This window comes from Emydura macquarii, unplaced genomic scaffold (genome assembly GCF_026122565.2).
Source record: "Emydura macquarii macquarii isolate MOO-44397 ecotype Brisbane River unplaced genomic scaffold, CSIRO-AGI_Emac_v2 contig_3506, whole genome shotgun sequence".
Lineage (NCBI taxonomy): Eukaryota > Metazoa > Chordata > Testudines > Chelidae > Emydura > Emydura macquarii.
Genome location: NW_027133643.1, coordinates 727,603 through 745,797, shown reverse-complemented (window position 1 = coordinate 745,797; position 18,195 = coordinate 727,603). Strand labels below are relative to the sequence as shown.

General features: G+C 44.1%; 1 protein-coding gene across 1 annotated transcript in view; it reads left to right on the top strand.

Moving 5' to 3' along the window:
* The window catches only part of TRABD2B (TraB domain containing 2B), a 382,399-nt gene that overhangs the window by 326,463 nt on the left and 37,741 nt on the right, over positions 1-18,195 (top strand). Inside the window, exon 5 of the mRNA XM_067535474.1 lies at positions 2,674-2,764. Coding sequence (XP_067391575.1) covers positions 2,674-2,764 — 91 coding nt within the window. The remainder of the gene's footprint in view (positions 1-2,673; positions 2,765-18,195) is intronic.

The following is an 18,195-nucleotide window of genomic DNA, read 5'->3' as shown; positions in this document are numbered from 1 at the left end:
CTGTTTCTCACTTCACGAGCAGCTCTGCTGTTTCCAAAGTGATCTTTAAGGGAACAATTAGTTCCTTCAAAAGATAGTGTTTTGGACATTGCAGTCAGTGGGAATAGCACCAGCTCTTGTTTAGCGTGAACTATCTGCTTTGAAAAATATGGATCTCAAGAACAATCTTTGGTTCTGACACTGGGCAGGAACTTCTCTTATCCCCTGCAATTTCTGGATAAATCTTAAGCACCCTTGGATACCATTAGGACTTTTTCCTAATGAATAATTAACGCAGAGGACTGGAGGGCTCAAGGCATGATGATGCATTGCAGAACTTTTCACATTTACATGTCTGGTTTGACTCCTTCCAGGTAAATACTGAGCAAAATCTGAGAAAGTCCAAAAACTGTTGGGTGAAATGATTAATGGTCTCTGTCCATATCCTGGTGGACAGGTATCTGCATGATAAAAACTGTTGTAATTAATGCAAGCCAGCCACTACACTGTAGTATTTCGGTCCACTAGAAATGCCGTAAGGCAGAAAACAACTGTGTACAGGTTTGGAATGCACTGAGAATAGAACTGACACCACTCCACACTTTCCTTAAACTAAATAACTTAAATACTTAACAAAAGCCAACCAGCTCCACAGATGGTATCCTTGTTGGTGCTCTTAACAGAGAAGCCAAAGGATCAGAAGGCCAAAATATCCTTTCACCCCTGAATGTACTTAAAGTGCACTGTTGGGAAGCTTGTATTGGTGCTGCCCTGTCCATGAGTGTTGTAGAGATGAGGATTCTGGGTGTCATTATGCTCCTTTTTTACCAGGACTAAATCAGTTAAGAACCATGAAGAATTACAGTTGGGTTTATTTTGGTATTATGATGTCAAGGTCAAAGGTTAATAGGATCCGGGACACTTGTGCCTACAAAGAAAGTTGTTGGCAACTTGTATTCCATTTCCAGAAAAACTAGTGCACTTGGCGTATGGATATTTGAAACATCCTTGGCCCTGATTCCACTTTCAGATCTCTGTTCAACCAATTGCAGGATCAAGCCTTCGTTTGCTCTGGCATTGCTTAAGAAAATCAAGTTATCACCGAACCAAATTCATTGCTCCAAGTATCATATTGCTCTGCTCTCTGAGGGTGTGGAACGCATTTTTGGGACCGCTCACTGCTCCTTTGGCTTCAGTTATAAGCAAGTTAGTCGGGGGACAAATCAAATTTTGATTTTTTTCTGAGAAGGAGTTAGTGGAACCCTGGAACCAGTTAGGGCCTGCAAATGTGATTTTAATAGTTTAAAGAAATGTCTTTTGGCTAAAACTGGTCTATGATGCTTGCAAGTTGCACTAAAACCCCTATACAACATCACAACTGATACTAATTAGCATCCTTGTTGGCAGTTTAAGCAGGAGACCAAGGCTCAAAAGAGACTGGAGACTGAATTACCCTTGGACCTTTGAGGTGAATCTACACAGCAAGTGCCTGCACACAGTAGCAGGTCTAAGAGCCCGGGCTGACAGACTTGGACCTGCACTGTGGCACTAAAAATACCTGTGCAGACTTTGGGGTTGGGCCGGAGCTCGGGCTCTGAAGCCTAGGGAGGGGGTTAGGCTTCAGAAAGGGGCTGTGAACAAGGCCCCGTGGGAGGGCTGAAGAGAAGGCCCAGGGCAGTGGAACTTTTTAGTTTGGACTCTTGGCAACCCAGACAGGATTATGGCTTTGTGACTTGGCTGGGGAGCTAAACCACATCTCCCACATAGACCTGTATCTGGGAAGCTGAGAAGACCAATCTTGAAGAGGAAAACTGAGGCAGAGAGTCCCAGCCATACTACACTCAGCCGATAGGGCACTGTGGGGCTGCTGCACCCCTATGACAAACCCCAAAGGCTCAAAACCCCAAAGGCAAATGAAAAGACTCCAAAATTCATTATTATTATTAAGCTCCTCTCATGGTTTTTTAATACTTGGCTTTAGCAATGCTGAAATTCACCGACGTGCAGAGAACCAGCCTGAGATCTAGCCACTCTCTGAGTCCCACTTAACCCAACTGTGGGTGAAATTACCCAAGAGAAACAGCTATGCACTAAACATTCATGCATGCCTAACCCATTCACACAACTGTTAGGCATACTAGGTCTCAAAGGATATAAACATGGCCAGAATGCACCATGGATTTATCAGAGTATTTGTGTCCTGCCTTTCACCCAGCCTTACTCCTGAGGGAAGAACCCTAATCTGAGTATGGTTAGGATAACTAATAATACTTCTCTCATCTTTTTCAGGAACAATTCTAAAACCTGCGTGAGGGGTTTATTTAGAGTGTGTGCATGCATGTGTGTGTATGGACATTGCAGCTCTACAGGACTAACACAACCATTTGCAGGCTCCAAGAACTGGCCCTTGGGTTGTCTACTCATTCGATCAATCCTTTGCCCATTGGGGGCAGCACGTCAGGCCGTCAGTCGGCTTTTCTCCTTCCTACTGCCCAAAGAGGTGGTGGAACAGGCTGTGAGTATCTGAGTCTCATTCAGGATTCTGGGCCCCAACCCAGTTGCTTGACCTGACTTGCTTGTCCTGGAAGCCAGCCCTGTCTTTGGCAACCGACCCCTCCCAGCTTGGGTCGAAAGGAGGAAGGACCTTCGGGAAGCAGTTTGAGTGATGCTGCTGTTTTTCTGTCCATGTTTTAGGTCACTTCCTGGGCAACAACACTGTGATTGATGTGCTGAGACAAGCAGGCTTTGAAGTGGAGCATACACCTGCTGGACAAGCGATTGGAAAGTAAGCAGCTGCCATAGATCCTTTAACCTCTCTCTCTCTCTGTCTCTCTCTCTCTCTGTGAATGAGCAAGATTATTTTGCTGAGGGAAGAGGGTGAGTTATTTTCTTCCCTATCAAGTTACAGGTGCTTATTTCATTGGAAGACATTGGGAGTGACAACTAATGTACCTCAGCTGTTTGATACTGTGGCAGCAGGTTGTTCCCTGTAGTGACAGAAAGGCAGCTTATTCACGTCAGATCAGATGCCCCTTGGTGAAAACAAGAACAGGTCAATGTACTCAGAGGCGGTACCATTCTTTTGAGCTATTTTACTCATTGAGAAACACCATTGTCCTTGTCAGTTTCTCCCATGGCAGCTTTCCTACCACCCTTTCCATCTCCCTGGGGCAGTAGTCATCTCAACACTGCAGGGCTATGGCGCATTGCTGGAAATGTAGCTGCCACTGAACTACTGTTGATTCATCTTGGTACCAGGCCCTTTTCCTTCACAGGGATATCGATTTTACCCTAAGGCCCCTTTTGTGCATCTGGCCACCAGACAAAGCTCAAGAAGAATGCTTTGTACCTATCTTCACCTATCTGGTAGCATCCAAGGAAATGCATGACCTTTGCAAAGCCATCCTCTCCTGTGCAGCCTGTGGATGCAAGTGGCTGACATTTTTTCTTCATAAGATTGTTAGCAACCCCTTGCTAGGAATAAGTGTTAGTGCCACAATTCTGAGCAACTGCACCCATGTTCTCTCCCCCCCACACACACTCCCACACGGTCTACCAAATACACCCACTCTGTGCTCCCAGCTTCTCAGCCATCACCTCTCTTGTCAGAGATCTGCATCTCACTCCCTCCTGACTAGGTTTTTTCCTGGCTGCCCAATCCCCTGCCTACACTGTGCTATTCCCAGCAAGCTAGGTGGCCTAAACAGGTCAGAGTTTGTGCTTTGTTTTCACTCCAGAGGCTATGAACAGTGCAATAGCCTGCAGCTATAAGTTACACTGCTCTTTATAAGCAAGAATATTTATGGTTAACGTAAAAAAAATCATAGAGAAAACATGAAAAACATTAAAAGAACCTATGCACATGCTAAAAGGCTTATCCAAAGTCACCTCCACTCCAACCTCAGGCTCTGGTAGGTGTCAGTCCTTCAAAACCCCCAGCTGGGTTTTTCCCATGGACTACAAGTTCATAACTGTTTCAGATTCAGAACCAACACCACCAGGAATAGTTCAGTCTTTCCTTTATACAGCTTGGCCCTTTGATCTTGGCCTCATGTACCAGGTGATCAGCCGACAATGGCCCACTCCTCAGGGTATAGTTTCAAAAAGCTGGAATTTTGCATACCTAGAGGTGGCGAATTTGCCTTCACTTCTCCCAAGGAAAACCACTTAACATCTTTTGTTCCAAAAGCCCATTCTTGTCTGGCACATAGTTCTATACGGTCCCCTGAGCTCCCAACTCTGACACCTGTCACATCTCTCCCCTGAAGAGTTTACAAACCATCCCAGCCCACAAGAATACATAAACTATTCATTTAATACAATGGACTTCAAATATTCTTAAACTTAATTCAATAAGGTCTCCCAAGGATATTGCAGGAAATTGCCAAATCTGCCACAGTTAGCGGCATTTTCCTCTCCTTGGTGGGACTAATAGTGCACAATGCAAATATGAGATGAGTTTCAGTACATAAAATTAATTGTGGGGCTAATAAATCTTCTCTGATTGTGTTCTCTATACAAAGATGCTGTCTAGATTAATATAGTCTTAACATTTGGCTGATTGAGCCTTGTTTGCAAAACTCCTGCAATCCTTCATACAGAATACGATAAAGCTTTATTGTGCGTAAGTATCTTTGACACAAAGTTTATTCTAAATGCTTCACAGAGTTTATTCAGCAATAAAACTTCAGAGTTAAATAATATCAGACGGAGACAGAAATGAAAAGGCAGAAGAGGGAAGGAAGGAAGTGCATACGTTCAGATATGGTTTAGAAAGTCATTGGGGCAGCAGGATAGAAATCACTTGTACATGGGAAGGGCTTGTGGAGCTCAGCTGAAAATAGGGCTCGTTAGAAAATGGTTTTTTCCCCTCCCATGGAAAATGTTGATGAAAACTAAAACCACTAACAGAGTTAGTTTTCATCAAAATTTTAAAATTTTAAATTTAAATTTAAAAAATTAAATTTTAATTTTAAATTTTAATCAAAAAAAACCAACCAAACAAAAACCCCAAAGAGGCTGAAAATTTTCAGGTTTGGGCCTTTCTGTTTTCCAACTAAAATAATCAAAGACATTTTCCACAAAAAAATTTTCATTTATTTGAAAACCCACTTTTCGGTTGAAAAAAGCTTCAGTTGAAGATTTTTGAGCAGCCCTAGTTAAAATCATAAAGTTCTTGGTCCTTCAGGTCCCGGAGAGGACCAGGTAGAATTCTATGGGAGACTTATTAAAACGTAATATTCTGTCTCCTAAAATCATGTCTGTGTTTCATTGTTCTCTGCTCCCATAAAAAAGAGTTGGTGAAAACTTGCATGCCATAGTGTGGTAAGCATGTGAAGGGAGAGAAAGGAGTCCAGTGCTAGATATTTACGGCTTGGTCTACACTTATCCCGGCGATTCGGCGGCAGTCGATGGGAGTTATGCAAAGAGTTATGCAGAGAACTTGTGTAACTCCTGTCAACTGCTGTGCTTCTCTTCTGCACGCCGGCTTCACTGCACTGTGCCGATGGGAATTACGTTCCCGTCGACACAGTGCTATGCCGCTTGAGCGGGTGGATTAACAGCGTCGACTTCTGGATCGACTGAGCGGGTCTTCACTGACCGCTCAATCGATCCAGATAAGTCGATCTGACAGCGACGACTTTGCCGCCGTCAGTGTAAACATAGCCATGTAGATTAGACAAACACCTGTCAAGGATGGTCAAGGAAGTATACTTAATCTTTCCTCAGCCTGGGGCAGATGGATTGCATGATATCTTGAGATCCCTTCCAGCCCTCCATTTCTGTGATTATACGTGGGATGGATCAAGTTGGGAGGAAGCATCTAGTAGTACATTATGAAGCTTGGATACTGTATTGTTGAACATGGCATAAATGACTCGACGGACAGATCAGTCAGTCATGGGTGAGCCATGTTTTCACTAATGGTCTAAAAGTCGGCGTAAATGGCATGTTAATGAAATTTACAGGTTATACTACTTTGCAAACATTCGCTCAGAACAGAGAAAACATGTAAAAAAAAAAAAAAAAAAAAAAAAACCTTAGAGAGTTTAGAGACATAGACAGAAAATAGCAAAGTGAGATTCAGTTTGGAAACATGGAACCTAATGCACTGAAAGGAAAATAATTGAAACCACATGTGCTGCCTACCTGAGAGATTGCCTCTCTCTCTCCACCATACTCCCACTGGTTCCCCTTTGGAAAAAAAAAAGAGGCTGCTGACAAGGAATTCTCTGTGGGGACCCTGGAAGGTGCTCCCCCACTTGGTCTGAAATAGTCTGTATTTGGCTACCTCTGGGCGCGCTGCAAAAGACATCTGTTGAACAGGGGTTTTTGGGTTTATGCTCCCAGAAATGATGAAGGAGCAGAAAGGACATTTTTTTGGAGACAACTGGCTGGCTGAGTTCCTGTCTGATTGACTGCTTATTGAGACTGAGTATATGGTGTAATATGAATAGAGTGACAGGGAGTCTAGAGCCTTGTATAGACGTCTGTATTTTTTTTTTAACTATTTAAATCAAAACAAGTACAAAGACACTAAAAGGGAGAGGGAGACCTGGGAAGCACTGCTGCTGAAAGAGACACCTAGCGGTGGTAATGGACAACAACATTGATGGAGAGCAATCATTTAATATAGCACATGGGAGCTTACTTAGGTGTAAAGGGGTGAAATTAAGGTAGGGGTAGTTTAGGCAGAACATCAAGATAACTTTCCTGACAGTTGGATATCTTAGACTGCAAGACAGTCTTTCTAGAGAAAAGTCAGAAGGCCTATCATTTGAAAATTTTAAATTAACCTTGACAAAACACTAGATGTTGTTCCATGCTATAGGGAACAATCCTATCTTGGAAGAGATTGAACTTGATTAGTCTAAAGTAAAATTAAAGAAAGCAGTAAATAGCTTCTTGGCCAAGCGATGTCACCTTAGGTCATTTTATTTAGGCTCTGAAATCTATTTGAGTTTCAGAAAGGGCAAGATTATGTTCAGATTCTCTCTTACTGGTTTTGATCATGTGTGTTAGAAAAAGAAGTAGGAGACTCAAACAGCACAAAAGCACAATCCAAAGAATAAAGTCTGAAGTGTTCTACTTTGAAATCTTAATGATATACATTCATCCGGAAATTAAACCTACCTAAGAAGAGCAGAGATGATCATCTTCCTGGGTCCAGGAAAGTGAAGCGCCAGATTGTGAGCAGGCTTTTGCATGCATCCATGGAGGAGGACTCCAGGCATCTTCTCACCTTTGTATGCTCTTGTGATAGGACAGCTGTGGTAACCAAGTTCTCCTGTGCATAAGGACTGTACGACAAGCCAGCCAAAAGGCCATGCTCTTCACCAGCTGGCAAGTCATGGAGGAGAGTGAATGCTGTACCCTTCTTCGGATTGACACAGTATGTGGGTTCACTTCAGGTATCCACGGTGACTTGCTTCTTGAAGCTTCCACTGGGATGATAGGCCTATATAGAAGGGTGGTAATTAATTTCTGCAGTACATCCCCAAGAAGCTAAGGACGGAAATAAAAGCACAGCTTCTATTCTTCCATTCAGCAAGAACATATCATTAAATATAGCGCCCACAGAGTTGTTTGATGGAAACGAGTGCGTTTTCTAGGCCTACAAGACTGTATCCAGCACGTAAAATGTTGGCACACGGCTGAAGGACGGAGCGGATTCTGAGAATTCTTGAACAATAGAGAATCATCATTGGCCTCAGGTGCTTCCTGAATTGATCTTTTAGGTCTGCTGTTTCAAATTAAATTTGCAGCAGCTGCAGCAACTGATCTGCTCAAGCCATTGGAATCTGTATGAGGCAAAAGTCCCCCCCCCCCTCGCTTTCTGCAGGAGCAGAGAGAAAAGACTGATTTGTTCTGGAATGTGCTGCCTTCCTCAATGAAAGAGGCAAAAGCCAAAAATGTTTACTGTTATCTTGGGGCAAGGCTACGAGATGTGTGTTTAGCCATTCGTTGTCTGGAGCCTCTCCTGAGGGGCAGTGACAGGCTCCAAAAGCAGAAAAACAAAAGCCAAACATTGTTTCAGCTCATCCGTCCCCTCCTCCCTTCCCCCCCCCAGCAAATACGCTTTTAGGACATTGCTTTTAAAAAAAAAGTTGATCCAAGAATAATTTCAAAAATATGGATTGCATCGCTCTCCACTCAACGCACATTTTGATCTTATCGATGGAGGGGCTTGGAACTCAAGGGGGACGTTTTCAGAAGTCTTAATACTCAGCTTTACCAAAGTATTTGGTAAATACTAAATGCCTTAGCAGGGGAGGCAGTTGAGTCCCATGGAAGTCAATGGGAGTTGGGCATCTAGCCTGCTTCTGCACTTTTGTACATTCACTAGACACGTCTCTGCATCTTTAAGTGCCCAAATACCTTCATAAATCTGGCCTTAGGCACTTTTGAATATGTCACCCTAAACCAATATGCAATGGCCTCCCCTTTATTACTTCCTTAAGGATTGTATTGTATCAGCCATGATGAAACCCAGGGGATTCCTTATTAAACATCCCCTTTGCTGCTGTGGTGTGTCCCAGGTGTGTTCCAGAATGCATGTGATCTGCATATAAGGGTAATGGGCAAAGTGCAGGCAAACACATTTTGCTCCTCAATATACTTTGAGCAGCACACACACGGAGCTACTGAAAGTACAGGAGAGTGCAAGCCGGCTACACATGTAATCCAGCAGAATGTCCCCTGACACTCAGTTGATTTTAAAGGAATATTAGAGGTGCGCTGACTGCACAGAAGATAACCTGGAGGTGCAGCAGGAAACAAATCAGTTGGATGGTTATTTTTATATGCTGCTGTTTTAGCTGGGATTTCCTGCCTTGTCATGTGGCACTGCATAGGATCATAGAATCACAGAAGATGAGGGTTGGAAGGGACCTCAGGAGGTCATCTAGTCCAACCCCCTGCTCAAAGCAGGACTAACCTCAGCTAAATCATCCCAGCCAGGGCTTTGTCAAGCCGCACCTTAAAAACCTCTAAGGATGGAGATTCCACCATCTCCCTAGGTAACCCATTCCAGTGCTTCACCACCCTCCTAGTGAAAAACTTTTTCCTAACGTCCAACCTAGACCTTCCCCACTGCAACTTGAGACCACTGCTCCTTGTTCTGTCATCTGCCACCACTGAGAACAGCCTAGCTCCATCCTCCCTGAAACCCCCTTTCAGGTAGTTAAAGGCTGCTATCAAATCCCCCCTCATTCTTCTCTTTTGCAGACTAAACAAGCCTAGTTCCCTCAGCCTTTCCTCATAAGTCTTGTGTTCCAGCCTCCTCATCATTTTTGTTGCCCTCCGCTGGAGGATCTGCTGCATCTAAGATTTTCTGTGCCAAGAAGAAGAGATGCTGGGCATGAGGGAAAACAAATATGGCCCGGAAGCTGCACAGAATATAGGCATTGCTCTTGTCTCTAGGACTCTGCATGGGAGTAAGCAGTAATGTCCCTAGGCATTGTGCCGGTCAGGGTAGAAAATGTTTTCAGTGCCGCCCCCTCCCCCACCCTCCGAGCAGTCAAACCAAAAAGAATGAAAAAAGAAAAATGGCGCCAGCCAATCAGTGAAGAACAAAATGGCTGAGCAGTACAGCGCCCCCTGGAAGTTGGCCTCCAGGGCAACCACTCTGTGCACCAGCCTGGTTGTCAAAGACTGGCCATGAAGATCTCTTTGCGGGATCAGGCCCTTCGTTGGTATGGATAGCAGTTTTCGCATAACTTATTTCTAATCAGCAATAGGCGTTAAGGCCCAGATCCTCAAAGGGATTTAGGCACCTAACTCCCACAGAGGATCTGGGCCTAAGTCTTAGAAGAAACAATATGTTTAATTAATTGCAGAAATAAAGCAGTGTTTCTATTATATCATGGTCTGCTCTTACAGATGAGAAGGATCAGCTCCAAAAAACAAATAATGTTGCAGACCTTCCTGCTGGTTGCAAATCTTCCTTCTCGCATGCCGAGAGCAATCATTATTCACTGTGCTCTGAGCTGTACAGAGCCGGCACGCCCATTATTCAAAGTCCTTATGACTCTTCCCAGAACAACTAACTGTAGGTTAACTGGCCATGATCCCAAACCAAAATTCCAGAAATGAATTTACCCACGGATTGAGGAAGTTCGGGACTGAACGTGGATATCAACTTTGCAGGAAGCTTCTGTCCTTCTGGATCTGAATACCTGCAAACTTAGGGGAAATTTGGATCCACAGCCGATGTTGACTTTGCGTCTCTTGCCTGTCTCTGAAATGAACACTGAAACGGCTTGTTTGGCAGGGAACGGGAGGAGGGGTGATTTACCAGCAGAGAAGGCAAACCATGCAGAGGTCTATGTTTAAAGCAGATGGGGTAAGAGAAAGGGGATTGTGAGGAAACTGAGGATGTGGACTAGGTAGATTGAGAGAAATGGGGGATAAAGGAAGTTCTAGAGAGTGAAATTTTGGCCCCATTTCAACGGGGGAGGATTTCACCCTCGGAGTGGAATGATTGAAGTGAAATGAGTGAAAGTTTTGCTAGAGAAGAGAAGGATAAAGAAATAGCATGAGATGTAAAATGTCTCCTTTGACAGGGGATGGAGGAACTGATTCAGATCAAATAAGAATTGGCATGAATCTTCATTTGAAACTTTAACCCATCCTGAACCAAATCTCTTCTGCCATGGGAAAAAGTTGGATAACTTTCCCCCACCCAGAATGGTTTCCAAGGTAGAATGCTGGAGTAGTCACTGCTTTCTATTGTGAACTTTTGGGTGTTTATTTAATCCAAACCTCTAGCTCATCCTCCCTTCACTAGCTCCATCACAGTCAGGACATAAGGGAATCAAAGGCATAATTCATTGTTTTTAACATGACAATATAATTTTCAGTGGTTCTAAAGAGGAGCGGGCGGGGATTAAATAGGGATCACGTGCATGTGTGTGTGAATGTATTGCCTAACCTAAAGTTAGGGAATAGGATTGTTTAGTGCTTTCAAAATGTAGTCACAGAACTATGGATTCCACATTTCTGAGGCATTCCCACATGGCCCTAAAATATCACCCTCTGTGATTTTATCTCCTCAGCCTCCACAATTATTTCAGGGCTGAGTCATTCAAGGCAAGTGTTGGGGGGGAGAAATAGGGAAAGGCTTCAAAATCAGGGGAGGGAAGCGGAGTTAACCTGCAGGCCTTTGTCAATGAAAACTCAATGGCCCTGTGATTTCATAGGAAGGCGTTAGTTGTGGCCAATGTCTGTGCATGCTGTTTATGTCACCTGTCACATATCAAGCACCTTCTGAAAGAAAATATTAGTTTTGCCAGAAAAATTTGAAATTATTTGCATTCTGCAGCTCGCTCTAGGCATGGATCTGGCCCATAGTTACTGTTGTGTTTGCTGGCCTACAGGAAATGGATTGCTTTTCCTGGGATGCCTCTTATAGGACAGGTCTCCACAGGACAGGAATCAGTGCCAGAATTGGCAATAATATGGTAGCTCTGTTGGCGTCCTCATCAGAGAGGCTGCAGAATGAATCAGGAAGGAGACAGAATGACCCTCTAGCCCTGGATATACTGGACCAAATTTAGCTGTACCAGATGTAGCTGTACCAGTTTATGCCAGCAGAGAATTTGGCCCATTCTCTCCAACACAGGATTAAGGTAGAGTGATTACAAAGAAGATTGTCCTGACTGTGCCCCTGTTGCACTTGTCCTTTGAACTGATTCATTCTCTGGTGATATCAGTCTGGACTAAAGAGCTGTTACACTTTGTACCAGCTCAAAGGTATAAAGCGGCATCGTGTGGTTTGAAAGACTGTCCATTTATCTCGGGAAGTCTGCAGTATGTCTGCAGTCACTTAGTCTACCCAGTGTCAACTTTCCCTACCTACGTTATCACACTGTCATGCAAAGAGGCCTCACACATTTGACCTGATAGCTTTTCTACTTCCAGAGCCATCCCTTTTAACAGTGGAGTTTGTGGGATGTGTTGTAATCATTAGAACTACTTGCTTAGTTGTCAGCATAACTGCAGGTAATTCTGCATGATATGTAGAAGCAGATATTTAATATGGATGATTTTCTACAAACAAGGAGGAAGAAATAGGTCCAAGAAATAGGTCCAAGGTCTTTTCTCCATATTAACCTTTTGGCCAACATTCCTGCAAGTAAAATTCTGTTCACAAGAATGTTGGCTGAAAAGGAAAGTGCTGAGAATTATTATGTCCTCACACGTGAATATACCTACAAACACTTCTTCACACCTGTAGTAGTGCTGAGGTGTTCACATGAACACTTGAAAGTCCTAGGTGATATTGGAAGTCACCCAGAAAGAAAACCATGTGATTTAGGTGAACAGTTACACAGGGCTAGATTGTGGAGTACTTACATTGTTAAATACATTCACTTCGGTGGAACTACTTACGTGAGTAAGTGTTCACTGGTACAAGTAAGCGCTCCTCAAACTTGCCTGTAGCAGAACTAACGAATGATGAATTGCAACTAACTGAAGAAGCAGTCAGCAAATATCTCACAAGCCAGAATATGTTTGCATATGATACCCACTGAATAATTTTGATTAACGATCAAAGGCCATTCTTGATAATCTGAAAAGATCTAAATTCATCCAGTAAATTGTTTGCTGGAAATAGATTACCCAGTTCTACTTCTGATACATGTTATGGAAGCATTCAGACTTCTGCATCCTTCTATGAGCCAAACCAATCTTCAGTACCTTTTGTGGTTCATCGTTCACTACAGTTCATGCGCCTTACAAGTAAGGATCGCACCAATATGTTTTCCATTTCCTGGAGATTAAATTCCTGTGTTTGACATCATTTTAGCTTAGTCAGAACTTCCCAGCAAAGCAACTCCTCCACTTTTTGTGTATGTGAGGGGCAGCCTCCTGTGTATCAGAGGACGTGCCTTTCAATGCACATGGCAATATTTTATTCTTCCTGAATTACAGAGAGCACAAGTTCAGCTCTTTTCTTTCCCCCTGCAAACTTAATTAACAAAATGAAGTCACATTAATCCACTTTGAAAGACACTGACTTTTTCCCCTCACACTCCCTGATGTGCTACATTGCAAGGAAAATGAGGAATAAGGATGTGTATAAGAAAAAAGTTGGCAAAAGGAATCAGATAGATATGTATGGGAAACACATGAATAACCTCTATTGATGGATCCAATATGGAGAGGTTCTTTCAAGGAGAGATTTTCCAGTTCAGTGTCCCGATACAAAAATCCAACTTGAGGATTGGCATGTGCACGTTTTCATTGGAGGGACAGAGCAAGAGCAAGACTCATAGACTTTAAAGTCAGAAGGGACCATTATGATTATCTAGTCTGACTTTCTGCACAACATAGGACACAGAATATAACCCACCTACTCCTGTAACAGACCCCTAACCTAAGACTGAGTTATTAAAGTCCTCAAATCATGGTTTAAAGACTTCAAGATACAGAGAATCCACCAGCAAGTGACCCATGTCCCATGCTACAGAGAAAGGCGAAAAACCCCCAGGGTCTCTACCAATCTGCCCTGGGGGAAAATTCCTTCCTGACCCCAAATATGGCGATCAGCTAAACCCTGAGCATGTGGGCAAGACTCGCCAGCCAGACACCTAGAAAGAATTCTCTATAGTAACTTAGAACCCACCCCACCTAACATCCCATCACAGGCCATTGAGCGTATTTACTGCTAGTAGTCAAAGATCAGTTAACTGCCAAATTGGGCTTCCTTCCATGAACTTATCAAGCTCAGTCAGGAAAGCCTGATGGAAACTGAATTGTTGTGCTTAGGCCTAGTCCTGGAATTCTCATTCCTGTTAGCAATCCCACTGGCTTCAGTTGTTCTACTTGTGAGAAATAGACCCTCAGCCTGTACAACAGACACCATAAAGTAGATCTTCAGCTGCTGTAAATTGTCATAACTCCTTTGACATCCTGTATCTGTCTGTCTATTTATCATTTGTACAGCACCCATCTCTGTACGGTGTCATTGTCGAAAGCACCCAGCATGGGCCCAACTGTGCTCCCATTGGAGCCAAAAGAAGAAATTCCGTCGACTTCAATGGGAAAAGTGGTTAATGCTGGGTCCTTTTGAAAATCACAACTGTCATGTCCACACATAATGATGTATCAAGTGTTTTACAGCAGCATCTCCATCCTGACCTCCTGGGCCATAGGCTATGGTGATATATCTGTTCCTTCGCCCATGCCAAGTTAAAGAAGAAAATCTTAGGAAATCCTGCAGTTGACGTATGGTTGGAAAGTACGGAAGTTGCTTAATAGTCTTGCTACATTTAGGCTTCTCATTTTTGCATATATTTGCTGTCCCACTGCAATCCCAGGACAGGATTGTTTTCATTCTGTATTTCCAAACCATACTTCATTATTTTCAATAGTAATACGTAACTCTTAGCACTTCTAGGGCACTTTGTCCTAGAAACGGAAAGATCTTTACAATTATTAATTAACCTCACTACACCCCTCACTACCTGCCTCACTACACCCCCACAGGGTAGGCAAACAAGTAGTATTATCCCTGCTTTACAGATGGAAACATTGAGGCACCAAGCTGCTATGTGGCTTTTTAGCCTGAGATTCTGAGTCACTTAAGGTGGCTTTGAAAATCTGAGTGTCAATGTACTGGCTAGTGTATATGGCTCAGCCTTCCCTCTGTTGTATAGAATGTCAGGCCTGCTCAAATGGGTGTGTGCTTGTCACCATCTAGAGGCCGCAGAGGAATATAGCTCTAGTTCATTGAAAGCTATTGTTTTCTGGAGCAGAAAATCCTGAGTTCTGTCCCCCTGGTCCCTATGAAGTTTATGCAACCAAAGAATCATTATGACTTGCACATGGTCGTGCAATTGCTCCGTTGCTAACAACTAGATTACATTCCCCACCTATTTTAACCCCGACTTTATATTTCAGAATTACATATACAAAAATAAAGCCAGTCATAAAAATACCTTCGTCAAGACAAACCCATCTCCATTTAATATGGAATGGCCAATACAAATCTGGAGTCTGTTGTCATCAAAGAGCATGTTCACAGAAATGAGCCCCGCTGTGCTTGAAGTGAGTGTGGCACTTTGAAACTAAGATGAACAGTAACCAAGTCAGGATGAAGATTCAGGGCGAAATCACACTGCAAAGACGTGTTTATGTTCTGAAGTATTCCTGACAGACAGTTTGGAAGTCGCACACTAGACTATTTGTGGAAATCAAAACAGTGCTTGACGTGAAATGCTTCCCAGATAAACAGTCTCCCTTTCCACCGAGGAAAAATGATACTTCTGTATATCCAGGATTGTAATCACGAGGGACTAAGTCAGGCTGCCACTTAGCCTCTATGAAGATGCTGGTTTCTGCAGGCATCGGGATTTATTTAAACCTAGAGTACGTGTGCATGCCAACAGCATTCAGAATGAGTTAGTTTATTCAGGGAAACAGAAATATCCTTCTGGAATGTAATTGTTTTGTGTACCCACCTCTTTGTGCCTCTGAGTTTATTACACACTCAGAATATAAAGCACAATCCAGCTGGCTGAGATAGGCTGCCATAGTTTTGCAGTATTGTCCTCCGCGCTGATTTCTGGGAGCAAAAGGCACCACAGCCTGGCTTCATCCCTACTTGAGATATGGTCACATTGTTCTGGGAAGCAGAAACTGCAGCACAGACTAACTCTGATGCCACAACACAGTTAGGGTGAAATGCTCCTGCAGCTGAAACGCTTAAACCATTGCACAAAAAATGCCTAACGTTGAGAGGTGCTGAGCGTTCACAACTCCCACTGAATCAATGTGCTGGGTCCCAAAAAGTCGCTGTAGCATCCTGGTGCTGTCAAAAGCTTTGGCAAAACCCCTGAGGACTTTATCAAGAACAGGATTGGGCCTGAGTTCAACACAGATGAGAGTTGAGGGTGTCTAGTCCCCCATGGGAAGGGGCACTCAGCCCTGATCTGATGGTCAAACGCCATTCACTGAAATATATCAAAGGAAGAAAACCATATGTTCAGCCTAGCCCTCTACGTTTCATAGGCAGTTTTTGCACACACAACCATTTGCTTATCCCCGTCCCCGCACTTGCACATGCAAATTATGTAGTGAGACCTTCAGTCTCTTCTCCACTAATGCATGTAACGTCTCATTAATGTTAAATGAGAATTTTACACATGCATCAAGGGAAGATTAGACTTCTGTGCTAGGACACAATGAGGTAACAAAGCGTGTACATATCCAGGTATGTAGGAAAGGATTCAGCATAAGGTGATAATAACATGTATTGTTTGGAATAAATGCACTTAGAAGAGTCAGAAAATCACCTGCTGGTTACTTTGCTCTTTTTATCCCGTTAAAGCTGGGGAAAGGCCCATTGACACACAAATCTGCGGGTAATTTTCTCAGCTATAGTCTATGGTTCTGTAACTGAGTTGGCTCGCCCAGTGGGCTGGAGAGTCTGAGCATAAGACAACCTGATTTCAGAATGAGCCCCACCTGGGGGGAATCAGGCATCAGGTGTCTGGCTGGTGGTCTTGCCTACATGCTTAGGGCCCACTTTATCACCGTAGTTGGGGTTGGGAAGGAATTTTCCCCCGGATCAGATTGGCAGAGACCCTGGAGGTTTTCACCTTCCTCTGCAGCATGGGGCCTGGGTCACTTGTAGGTTTAAACTAGTGTCAGTGGTGGCTTCTCTGTAACTTGAAGTCTTTAAATCATGAGTTGATGACTTCAGTAACTCAGCCAGAGGTTAGGGGTCTATTACAGGAGTGGGGGGATGAGGTTTTTGTGACCTGTGTTGTGCAAGAGGTCAGCTTAGATGTTCACGATAGTCCCTTCTGACCTTAAAGTGTATGAGTCTGATGTCCCATAAAGAACAAGAGGTGGTTGCTGTAGAGAGAGGGAAAATCAGGCTTAAGTGGTGACAAAGCCCAGTTCAGGAAAGAGCTGGAGTAAGAGCCAGGAAAGATGCTCAGAGCAGGTAGGAGAAAGCTCTCCAGACAAGGAGGCCTGAGAGAGACCCTGATTAAGCAGGGAAGAGACAGAGAGACCCAGAGGAGAGCTTAAGAGGCTGGGTAGGTAGGGAAAACTATAGGACAGATGAAGGAGCAGACCTAGCTGTTCAGTTCAGGGACCTGGGCCAGAACCCAGAGTAAAGGTGGGACTGGGTTCCCCGACTGGTCCCAAGGAAGGGGGTGTACAAGCCCACTGCATAGGTCATTGAGCCCAGCAGAGGGGCTTCAGGCTAATCCCTGACAGCAAACAGAGGAATAGCCCCAGAGAAGGTGGAAGAATTTTGTCTGTGTTAGAGTCATTGGGGACTTTCAGTTTGGACAGTTGTGACCCCGTAAGGGCCAGAGGGCCGAGTCACTGGAAGAGAAACCAGAGCAAACATCAGCCGGGAAGCGCTAGGGAAGCAAGCGATCTGTTATGCTCTGCCTCGCCATAAGGAAGCACCTAGTGGTGCGTGAACTCATTTACAGGTATGCAGAAGCTTTTTCTGAGGTAAATTTTTTAAATCAGGGGTCCCCAAACTTTCAGCTGCGAGGGAAATATCCCTCAGTCTTCCTCTTATGGTGGGCCGGAGTGGCTGGGCCCACGTCATGTAAGAGGGGCGGGAGGAAAGGGCGGGGCTTGGAGGGGAGATCAGCCGTTGCTAGGCCCATGTGGGAGAGAGGCAGGGCCGGGAGGGGGGAGTAGGCCGGTCAAAATGGGTTGGCAGGCCGGTTGCGGCCCGTGGGCTGTAGTTTGGGGACCCCTGTTTTAAAGCACCTAAGAGATTTAAGAGCATAATTCCCATTGACCTTCAGTGAGACTTGGGCTCTCAAATCCCTCAGCATCTTGAAAAGCTCCTTGGTGGGGAAGGTAACTTGCACGGAAAGAAATGCAGGAAGGGCAAGATTTTCAAAACCAAGATTCTAAAGTTAGGTTCCATGATCCATATTAGGAAACCCCTCTAGCAAAGGTGTGAATCCCTCTAGCAAAGGTGTGAATCCTCAGCTTTGCCTAACGAGTACACCAGCTGTGTCTCAAGATAGCAGTTGTTATATGAAGCACACTTCAGCCAGCACTGTGGAATTGATCTTAAGTTTCAAGGGCTAGAGGGGTGGGGCTTTCTGTATCTGAAGCCTGAGTGGTCTCACCTATACCTCTTGGACCACAGTAGAGGAATTGGAGAAACTTTGAGGTCTTAGTGTCTTCTTTCAGCCCGATGGGGGTCAACACCCAGGATGGAAGGAG